The 12,373-nt window shown below is 35.2% G+C and overlaps 1 protein-coding gene across 1 annotated transcript in view; it reads left to right on the top strand.

The window, feature by feature from the left end:
• LOC138695887 (ATP-binding cassette subfamily G member 4) overlaps positions 1 to 12,373 on the top strand; it is a 425,525-nt gene that overhangs the window by 380,889 nt on the left and 32,263 nt on the right. Inside the window, exon 3 of the mRNA XM_069820230.1 lies at positions 6,206 to 6,395. Within this exon, the coding sequence (XP_069676331.1) occupies positions 6,206 to 6,395 (190 nt within the window). The remainder of the gene's footprint in view (positions 1 to 6,205; positions 6,396 to 12,373) is intronic.

Below are 12,373 nucleotides of genomic sequence, written 5' to 3'. Positions count from 1 at the left end.
TGCTCATAACGCCTCGCCACAATGATGCTTAAAGGGCAAGAACACGTGAAACAGTGAGAGAGTAAAGTGTAGGTAATGGTATTTTTGTGTTACATATCGTGCACAGTGATCTTTTAAAATGAGTGAAAGTGTCCCAGCAAGAAAGAAGAGTAAATACTTCTTCGCATAATTATAAATCACAGTGGGAAAATTATGAACAGTTTAAATGGTAGTTATGCAAAAACAGGAAAAGGGATCGTTTTTCGTCTGTTATAATCGCAGCTAATGCAGTACTGCCTTTAATATCATCTTTAAAATAAATCTTGTTCTCTCTAAAATCGTTTGTCAATATACAAAAAACTCCTGATTAATACATTTTAATGCGAAACATTGTCAATGAGACATTACTGTGTAAAACCAAAATTGTATGACTTATTTACATACGCTGAATAAAGATGAAGTAGTAATATTTAGCAAAATTGTTCAATTTCATTGGTTAGGGATGTGCTATATAGTAATAAAACAGTATAATCTTTCTTACAGTATACACTGTTTTGTAATTAATATTATAATAAGAAGAGAAAATTCATGTTTAATTAATCTACTGTAATGTCCTGTTTTTTTTTCGATGGTTTTCTCCTGATTTTTGTGAGTAGGTCGTGGCAACACTGCCCTGATCACTACCTAGAAATCCTTTCTATGTTAATATTAACGAAGAACGAATGTGGAGGAAATTAAAAGTACTGATAACAAGTGAAAGAAAGATAAGTAGAAAGCAGACTATAAAAATAAGTGGGCTACAAGACGGATATAGAAAATGGAAGATACAGGGATGGGCCGAAGTATAGAAATTACAGTAAGGAAGCAGAAAAATGAAAATATAGACAGAAAGAAGAGGGAAGGGAATCGAGGGGAGAAAGGCTGAGAGAGAGAGAGGGAGGAATAGAGAAGGAGAGAGAGAGGAAGGAAAGAAGGTGCGTAATGATGAACAAGAAAATGGAAGGGAAGAAAGAAGAGAGAAGGAAAATAATTAAAATAAAATGAGAGAAATGAAAGAAAATAGATAACAATGAAGGAGAGATAAAAGGAAGTGTGAAAGGATCAAGGCTGGAGTCGAGGATTTTACGTGTAACAAGTATGTTTCTATTCACCTGCGCTATGAAGTGGAAAATTACTATTGGAAGGTCAAGGTAACTTTTTTTCGGCTTGTAGTAGCTGAAGTGACAAGAGGAAATGCAAACAAAGCAGTAATGTGGGACTTCAGTATTCCCAACACACATACAATGGTTTGAAGTTTGACCTTAGTTATTCTTTATTTTATAGGTTTACTGTAAGGACATGTTTACGAACGAATCGTGGAATACCTCAACTGCTTCTGGCTATATTGACGTCAGTTAACCCTTGTAAAGCTGAATCTCTACAATTGATAGTGGAATAAAATGAGGAACTATATTTTCTACGAGTGGTGTTGTTTCTCAAACTATAATCACGAAGCTTGATTTATGAGACTGTAAATTTAAAAGTCGTGTTGAGTTCAGATAAGTTTGTGAAATAATATCATATAAATTAGTTTTTATTTTTCAGTCAATCACTTATCATGTTATGATGGCAGAAATGGATTCTGTTACATCAAGATACAATTGTAATATATGTCACGAATATTTTCGACGTATTTTTAAGTCATCTTCAGGTGATAGTTTTCTAACATACAAACATTTTAACTAGGTGAAAATATTATTTAAACACATTTATAAAACACTTGTAAATAGTCTGACCATGCATACTTTACATAAAATGGTTAAATGGCGTACATAGTCTTAAAATTAAATTGACATACAAATAGAAAGCCTTCCAATGAACATAATTATAATACAATATATTGAGAAGCTTGCAGTGTGCCTGAATTATGAAATTAAAATCGTTTAAAATTATTATATAAAACTGAAGACTAGGCTTGTTCTTTATGTCGTTCAAAGTATTGGAAGACTGTATGAAGTGGATGTGAAAGAAAAAGAAAATCTCAGTCTATTCGCCGTGGTGAGAGGCATTATGTGAAAAACCTCTACTGTAGCTACATCAGGCTTTCTATATATATATATGTCAATTTAATTTTAAGACTATGTACGCTATTTAACCATTTTATGTAAAGTATGCATGGTCAGACTATTTACAAGTGTTTTATAAATGTGTTTAAATAATATTTTCACCTAGTTCAAATGTTTGTATGTTAGAAAACTATCATCTGAAGATGACTTAAAATAAGTCGAAAATATTCCTGATGTATATTACCATTGTATCTTGATGTAACAGAATCCATTTCTGCCATCATAACATGATAAGTGATTGACTGAAAAATAACTAATTTATATGATAATAGACTGTGCCGGTATTATTTCGCATTGTCTGTAATGAGGCGATATTAGCGATCTTAGTGGTTAGCATATTTACTATGTATTCATCTTCTTGACTGTATATACTAGACTGTGTTATTTACCTTATTCATCTTTCTCAGGATTATCTCCCAAAAGTGTGACCCTTGTACACACTTTCCGAATGATATAGGTAGTGTGAATTAGTTCAATGGTTTATGTTTATCAAAATTTTCTCCCTGATCACGTGGTATAGCAACATAGATCTTTTAGCATAATTTCGTATCTAAATTGTGGAACACAAAAGAATTTCGGAAAACGTATTATTTGTCTTTCTTGTGTTAAATTTTATATTACCTTGTTAACATGTTTCGGCCTGCTATTGGCCATCTTCAGAACTGGTTGTTACTGGTCTTGCCGCCTTTTGTTTGTGTTTCTTGTGTGGGTGTGTTTGTGTAGTGTAATGTGGAATCAAAGAGTGTGTGTGTTCCGAAATTGAGTTGTGTGTTGAGAATTTCATTTGGATGTGTTTTTGTTTGTATATTTCGTATTGTTCTAGTTTGTTTAGTTTCTGGCTTTTTGTATGTATGTATTTATTCATACTGCAGTGGGTATATACCCGGTGGCAGTGGTAACTAATTACACTCAATAATGACAATAATAAACTTATTAATTAAAAATGCAATTAATAATAATACTAATAATTAATACTAACAATAATCAATAACAACAACAACAACAGGGAATATACTAAATTAAATGAAACGATCACTTAAAATAACATTTGAAATAAATCTAATTTGTATCTTAAAACTAAGATCGAACTAAAACCCACGAGTATGATATGTTCATATCTGCACAAGTACCTTTCAAATTACACTCATTTCGCTGTCAACTCACTCACTGCAATGGAACTACGACACAATTCACTGATTCTATCCTGTTTTCACTAACACTTCAAAAACATTTCACTGTTCAAATACTACGCACTGCCACTATAAACTATAAAGCTTCCCTGAAAGGAACACGTTTCACTGACACAACACACTTCACTGACACAACATAATTCTTCACTGATACAACACTTCAATAACAACATATCATTTACACCCTTTAAATACTGTGTATAATTACCGTCTATTAGTAAGGTCCTTAAGCCTATTTTTAAATACATGTTTGGTTGTTGGTAAAGCCTTTAGTAAGTCTGCAGGTAAAGCATTCCAGTCCCTGATAGTACGATTGAGAAAAGAAAACTTTCCAGTGTCCGTCCTCTGCCTTCTTTCCCTCAATTTATGAGTGGTCGTTCCTTGAAGAGTAATTTGGCGGCTGCAACCTATTTTTTATTTCCCTCCAGGCAGGCTCACCTCTGTATGTTTTGAACAGTGCGCTTAATCGAATTCGCGTTCTCCTGTCCGTGAGTGTGGTTGGATGTGTAGAATTTCCATGTCTGTGTTGATGTCTCTGTAAGTGTGGTTAGCATTTGTGATTAGTTCTGCATTTGTGAAAGTGTTTTGTAATTTTGTTATGGCTGTGATGTGTTCTTTGCAACGTGTTTGAAATGATGTGCCTGTCTGTCCTAAGTAGAAGTTGTTGCAGGTGTACATTTGAGTTTGTATATTTCTACATAGGACAGAAGGCACATCATTTCAAACACGTTACAAAGAACACATCACAGCAATAACAAAATTACAAAATACTTCTACATATGCAGAACAAATTACAAATGCTAACCACACTTGCAGAGACATCAACACAGACATGGAAATTCTACACATCCAACCAAAATGCCAGAAACTAAACACATTAGAATAATACGAAATATTCAGACACACAAAAACACATCGAAATGAAATTCTCAACACACAACTCAATTTCAGAATACATACATTCTTTGACTCCACATTACACTACACAAACACACTCACACAAGAAACACAAACAAAAGGCGCCAAGACCAGCAACAACCAGTTCTGAACAGGGGCGAATGCTGGTCACGAAAGTTAGGCTTGCTCTTTTATTGATGGGGGAAGATGGGAGGATACAATTCATCTGGTTTGCAGACTTTTCGTGTCTTGTAATAGACAATGTTAAAGTATTTTAACTGTCAAAGCCACTTTTACACTATACACCGTTATCTGTAGAAAATAACAAACACGGCCAACAAAACAGTTTATTCAGTTTTTTCGACCCTGCCAACCAATGCGTACTGTTGTATTGAGATGCACTGAACGAGCGCACATATTCTCTATTTTTCTCCTTATGCTGTCTTTTTAAATCTGGGAGCCCTGGACATGGTCTGCCGTTCTTTATAATGTCGATCTTCTCTTGAATAGTCCTCCGGGAAAATGGATTTAATAATAAAGTTTCAATAACACACATTTCCGAACTCATTGCAATACTTCAAATTAACGTTTAAGAACTAATAATACATGCAGCAGCTAACATATGCATTCCGCTCATAAAATTACATTACACTCGCAAATCACAGCACATTTACTGGTAAAAACTGCTGCCAATCAGTGTTGCCAACTCGATTCTTAAACATCCGCTGTGAAGCCTTGCAGAAACCGCTAAATTGCTACATTGTCAATGTAAAATTATATTATTTTGCCGCTGTGAGTGCTAAAAATACCCGCTAAATCCCTAGATCAACAATACAAGTTTCATAAATTTTACCCGCTAAACTAACGACGAAAAACACTAGATCTAGCGGGAAAACCGCTGAATTGGCGGCAACACTGCTGCTATCTGTGTAACGTTAAATATAGTCGCTGGTGTAGCTCTCGGACCAGAGCTTCATACAGCATATAACAGAAGCATGTGCGACTGGGACGGATTAGGAGGAAGGCACTTGCGCGCGCATCAATATTCTCGCTGTTTCTACGTCTTTCCTGTAGCTCCGAGAAACGAGCAAGCGTTGCGATCTTGTGGTGCGCAACCTGCGGATGGTATTATGCCTAGACATTATTACAAAAATCAAAAGAAATTTTAATGTACGTAATCCCATTTTGAGAAATACACATTCTACGAAAATATTGGGCTTGCGCAGCAAGCATAACATGCCCGGAGAAATCGCCCCTGGTTCTTAAGATAGCCGATAGCAGCCGAAACATGTTTACAAGGTAATATAAAATTTAACACAAAAAAGACAAGTAATACGTTTTCCGAAGTGATATAGCGTTAAAAGTTGTGTAATAAAGATGTACAAAAGAATTATTTTATAGGTCTCGCAAGCAGGGAATATCGATGGAAGGAATGCGAATCAAATAATGCGATAAGGAAGAGCGGGCGACAGGAAAGGTCACGAGATAGCTTGAATGTTATTCAAGAGTACAGTCGGAAGAGAAATGACGTCGATAGAATCAGTCTTGCGTTGTGATAGTTACATTATAACTTTAGTTTGTTCCATTGCATGTGAATTCGTGTCTTGTATCGCACGGTATTATTTCATTCGTAAACATTCGTTGCGCGTTTAATTACCTTCGAATTTTTCTCTTGCTACGTTCTTTATTTCCACAGCGATGTCCTCATTTGTTCATCTTCTTGGAAGAGACAGTACTTCCATCGGCCCGCACCTCTCCCCCCTCGGCGTGCCTACATACACACGTCAAAACAGACAGCAACGCCACCATTGCTTTTCGGTAATCGTTCCTTGCGCGAGCTATACCTGCTCTTTATTGTTCAGAAAATTCGATAATGAGTAATAGGCTAAAAGCTGTCATGTCCTAATCACATTTCAAAATATAATACTGTCATAATATTAGTACAAAACAAGTAGCAAGGTTTCCTGCAGTTATGATACATCATGGTAACAAAATTATATTTAGTAATTAAGCCTACTATCCTCTTTTTTGCAGATGTCCGGAGTCTACAGGGACTGTCCTGATCAATGGTGAACCTCGCGACATGGCCCACTTCCACAAGATGTCGTGCTATATAATGCAGGAAGATATTGTGCGGACACACATATCTGTGAAGGAGGCTGTCACGTTTGCAGCCGACCTCAAGCTTGGGAGCGAGCTCACAAAGGAACAGAAGCAGAAATCAGTAAGTCTTACTGCACACTACAGATCTTGTGAAGTACCTCCACTAATGTGAATACTATCGGTCTTACTAATAAAAACTCATACACATACGTTTAACTACCTTATCTTATACAGTGAATAACTCGTTTATAAATCGTGTCTAAATTCCTGAATAATAATCACTGTATACGACGTTTCCCAAGAAACTAGTTCGATTAATTAAAATGTGTCTCAGTGAAACGTACAGCAGGGTCCGTATAGGCCAGTTTCTGTCAGATGCGTTTCCAATTCACTGTGGGCTAAAGCAAGGAGATGCACTATTACCTTTACTTTTTAACTTTGCTCTAGAGTATGCTATTAGGAAAGTCCAGGATAAAAGAAAGGGTTTGGAATTGAACGGTTACATCAGCTTCTTGTCTATGCGAATGACGTGATTGTGTTAGGAGAGAATTCACAAGCGATTAGGGAAAACACGGGAATTCTACTTGAAGCAAGTAAAGAAATAGGTTTGGAAGTAAATCCCGAAAAGACAAAGTACGGTTATGTCTCGTGACCAGAATATTGTACGAAATGGAAATTTAAAAATTGGAAATTTATCCTTTGAAGAGGTGGAAAAATTCAAATACCTGGGAACAACACTAACAAATATAAATGATACTCGGGAGGAAATTAAACACAGAATAAATATGGGAAATGCGTGTTATTATTCGGTTGAGAAGCTTTTATCATCCAGTCTGCTGTCAAAAAATCTGAAAGTTAGAATTTATAAAACATTTATATTACCGGTTGTTCTTTATGGTTGTGAAACTTTGACTCTCACTTTGAGAGAGGAACATAGGTTAAGGGTGTTTGAGAATAAGGTGCTTAAGAAAATATTTGGGGCTAAAAGGGATGAAGTTACAGGAGAATGGAGAAAGCTACACAACACAGAACTGCACGCATTGTATTCTTCACCTGACATAATTAGGAACTTAAAATCCAGACGTTTGAGATGGGCAGGGCATGTAGCACGTATGGGCGACTCCAGAAATGCATATAGAATGTTAGTTGGGGGGCCGGAGGGAAAAAGGCCTTTGGGGAGGCCGAGACGTAGATGGAAGATAATATTAAAATGGATTTGAGGGAGGTGGGATATGATGACAGAGACTGGATTAATCTTGCTCAGGATAGGGACCGATGGCTGGCTTATGTGAGGGCGGCAATGAACCTCCGGGTTCCTTAAAAGTAAGTAAGTAAATATACGACGTGTATATAACGATAAAACTGTTATAGAACTACGTCATAGTTTCGTCATAATTGTATTACGAAAGGTAACAGAATAACTGAGATTATTTATTTCATGCGATAGTACGCGCTAGTGTGCCGCGCTAAGTATCGTTAGTATATCTGGACCTGATCGACTACCATGCTATATTTTGATCAAAGAGTACAGCTACAGCAATATTATTTTAATAAATTATTCTGTGTCCTTTGATTTGTTGTTCTGTGGTTAAAAGGCAACCATCATAAAATGACAATCGATACGAACAGCTGTTAGAGGGGCGGCCATTTTTCTTTGTATGTAATGTTGAAACAGGAGATTTCGTGTGTATAACTACTGCAAAGCAATTCCATGTATAGTTACAGACTGCTTATACATCCATCGCTTATGTATGGTTTATTAGTAACTTTTTTTTTCCAACTCTGCATAAGTCTCGTATAAAAATTATACACTGTTTATTAGTAAGATTTATTAGTAAGAACGTTAATATATTAATGTTATATTGACACTTCCTTTTAATTATATACAGGATGAGTCGTAAGAAATGTTATTAATTTCAGAGGGTTATTCTTTGTGATATTTCAAACAAAAAATGTAACACAATTTTACTTCGTTTTGCTTTTTTTTCGGGATAAAAATTTTTTATGTGGAACATTTTATAGCATACTTTAAGAAACATTGATTTAATTCCCAATATTCTCTGTCAATTTGAGAGAGTAGTATAATATGATGTCCCGCGTCGTGGCGTCGTGGTCTAAGGCATCCTGCCGAGGACTCGCGTTACGGAATGCGCGCTGGTTCAATCCTCATGGGGGATGAAATTTTCTCATGAATTTTCGGCCAGTGTATGGGACCGGTGCCCACCCAACATCGTGATGCACTTGGGGAGCTACGACAGGTAGCGAAATCCGGTTGCGAATACCAGCTATAACGGCTGGGAGGATCATCATGCTAACCACACGATACCTCCATTCTGGTTGGATGATCGTCCACCTCTGCTTCGACATGTGGGCGTGAGGCCAGCAGCCGGCTGGTCGGTCTAGGCCCTTCACGGGCTGTAGCGCCACGGATTATTATTATTAGAATTGAAGAGTTGATAGCAAAAACCAGACAAGTCCAAAAAAAATATTCAAATTTTGAGTCAGAGAAATGTGAGGTACACCATTACATCTAAAGAAGTGCTGTGACGAAATATATCATATCATATCATATATCATATCATTTATCATATCATATCATATCATATCATATCATATCATATCATATCATATCATATCATATCATATCGTATCATATTATTTATCATATCATATATCATATCGTATATCATAATTATCATATCATATCATATGATATCATATCATATCATATATCATATCATATATCATATCATATCATATCATAATTATCATATCATATCATATCATATCATATCATATCATATCGTATCGTATCGTATCAAATTTTGAGCATAGTACACTTCACTTCATTTCAAGTGGCATGTATTGACATAACAATTTTCTACAAAAACCGGATTTGTTTCATAGAAATGAGTTTTTATAAATTTAACGTTTCTGCAAAAATCGGATTAGTCCAACGTCTTTCTAGCAAAAGACGGATAAGTCACAAACGTATCCGGTTCTTGTTAGAAAATGTCATGAAGATGGCATTAGTGTTCTCTTCTTTTGTTTCATCGCTGTATTAGCTGTTTTGTCGGTGTTATTGGTAAAATATTTCGTTTTAAAAATTAATGATTATCAAAATGAATCAGTTTCCTATGGCCAAAAAGAGGAAGAGGAAAAAAAAGAAGGAAGAGAAAATAAGAAATGCCAAAGTTAAAGGTGTAGAACATATAAATCATGTTGGGAAACTGAATCCAACACTTTTGAAAGCAATGTAATAATAATAATAATAATAATAACAGTAATAATATTTATTATTGAGCATAGTTTGTGTTGTTATTAGAATAATTATATTTTGGTACTTAATATACTTGGTGTGCCAAAAATTCAAAGACTGAAGGACACAAATTTAGAAATAGGAAAATATAAACATAACAGTAGTGTTTTTCTTGTTCAGGAAATCATTCAAACATTAAGTTTTTAATTTAATAGAACACTTATAAAGTATTTATTTGTATGTTGATATAGTTTACAATATGAATGAAACATGGTTTCATATACTTTTTCTGAATTAATGTGTGAATTTAACTCTGCCAGGTTAAATAAATCATTATTATTATTATTATTATTATTATTATTATTATTATTATTATTATTATTATTATTATATATAAAATGTTGTACAAAAAGTGGATATGTATAATGTTTTTTTTTTTTTTCAAGAAACCATATAAAAGAGAGCAGTGAAACTTTTTACCAAAGTTGGTAGATATATGAGATACCAATATAAAATACGTGAGATTATTATATTGTATAAGAAACGTGAGGGACAGTTGTTTTTTAATTTTCTGGAAAATTAATATTTTGAACTTGTCCGGTTTTTGCTATCAAACCTTCAGTTTCTTGTATTTCACATAAAAGAGATTTTGCAACCGTACATGCGCAATTGTAGATGTTATAAACCGCAAGAATTAATGAAAAGTTTCATTCACAAAATGTAATGTTAAACATTATTCACTTAATAAACATCGAGTGGTTTTCGCATGATTGTTCAAAAAGTTAATGAACACACGATAATGTTCCAGTATGGACACGCCCTTTCAAGCCATAGTGCCTTACATATAGGCAGCCCCTCTTACACATGTGTATTTTGGAATGCCTGTTATACTTGCATGAATGAACTTGAAACTCACTTTTCGTCACAGGAAGTTAATTTAATTATGTTGTTATATCATTAAAGACTTGTTCCATATGTTGAGGGTCTTATCGAGGAGTATCAGTGTGGTTTTCGACGGAATCGGTCAACAGTTGACCAGATGCAAATCTAGTCTTTCAGGTAAAGCTCCCTGTAAAGCAGAATTTGAATAATTTCAAGGGAAAAATTGTTCCGGGGCCGGGTATCGATCCCGGGACCTCTGGTTGAACGTACCAGCGCTCTTACCAACTGAGCTACCCGGGACCTCCACCCGACACCGTCTCAACTTTTCCCTTTATATCCACACAACTCGCGTGGGCTGACGAAACGCCAGAGACCCACATCGAGTGCACACAATCTCTGTGTGACTTGGAATTGTGGTTTTCTGTTAACGTACACAGTGACGTATATATTATGCAAATCTAGTCTTTCAGGTAAAGCTCCCTGTAAAGCAGATTTTGGTTAGAGCGCTGGTACGTTCAGCCAGAGGTTCCGGGATCGATACCCGGCCCCGGAACAATTTTTCCCTTGAAATTATTCAGTTGACCAGATATTTAATCTCCGACAAGTATTAGACAAATGTAATGAATTTGGACTGGAGATACACCATCTTTTTATTGATTTTAAAGCAGCTTTTGATAGTGTAAATAGGACACAGCTATTTGTAGGAATGCAGGAATTTGGAATACCTCTGAAACTTATATCTTTGGTGAAGGCAACATTTTATGGCACTATGGGTCAAATTGGAATAAAAAAAATTATTGACGGAATCATTTGATATTAAAAATGGTGTAAGGCAGGGAGATGCTCTTTCATGTTTACTTTTTAATATAGTATTAGAAAAGATTATCAGAGATGCTGAATTGAACATAAGAGGGACAATATTCTATAAATCTGTGCAAATTCTTGCCTATGCAGATGACATTGACATAATTGGGAGAACGCAGTCTACAATGAAGGAAGCCTTTATAAGATTTGAAAATGCTGCTAGAAAAATGAATTTGCAAATTATCAATGTAAGACTAAATATATGCCATCTTCCAGTAAGAATGTACATATTATCCATCGCATATTGTAATAGGTTCATAAAAATTCCAGACTGTTCATACGTTTAAATATTTGGGCTCAGAAATCACTTGTAAGAATGACAGCCATATAGAAATTCAAAAACGCATAATAGCTGCAAATAGATGTTTCTTTGGACTTAGAAAACATCTTAGATCATATATTACGATGTACTGAAGGGAACCTAAGATGTGGAACGTAAACTGAGAGGATTCAATCCGGCATTGGAATGGGAATCCGGTGTGGCTTAGTGGATAGAGCGTCAGCACGTAGAGCTGAAAACCCGGGTTCAAATTCCGGTGCCGGAGAGAATATTTTTCTCCGTTCCACCCATCCTTCATTTTAGATCATATTTAATAACAAAGAAAACCAAACTATTGATTTATAAAACTCTTATAAGGCCAGTAATTACATATGCATCAGAAACTTTGACTCTTTTAAAGTCAGATGAGAATTTTTGGGGCTGTGAAAGAAGGTGATATTTGGAGAAGAAGGAGAAATTGTGAATTGTATGAATTATATAAGGAACCTGACTTAGTGAAGTATATTAAAATTAATAGATTGCCCTAGGCTGGACATTTGATACGTATGGACAATAAAGGCTCATTCACAATGAAAATTAAACATAACGTAAGCGTTAACTTAAAAATGTAAACGTTACTGTAAAATCAAGAGCATTCACAATGGGAACATAAACATAACCGCAAAGATACTTGGTAACCATGGAAACATAACAACGACGCCATTTCCTCATATTCTGTCGTATACTTCAGCGCTCCACGATTGTGTACTGTTTGCAAATCACATAAGCATAAGCATGAAAGTTTGGAGCTTGCAAACTTTCATGTTAACGTCTT

The sequence above is a fragment of the Periplaneta americana genome, chromosome 3 (assembly GCF_040183065.1).
Source record: "Periplaneta americana isolate PAMFEO1 chromosome 3, P.americana_PAMFEO1_priV1, whole genome shotgun sequence".
NCBI lineage: Eukaryota > Metazoa > Arthropoda > Insecta > Blattodea > Blattidae > Periplaneta > Periplaneta americana.
Note: the sequence above shows the minus strand (reverse complement) of the source record. Positions and strands in the feature narration are given on the sequence as shown.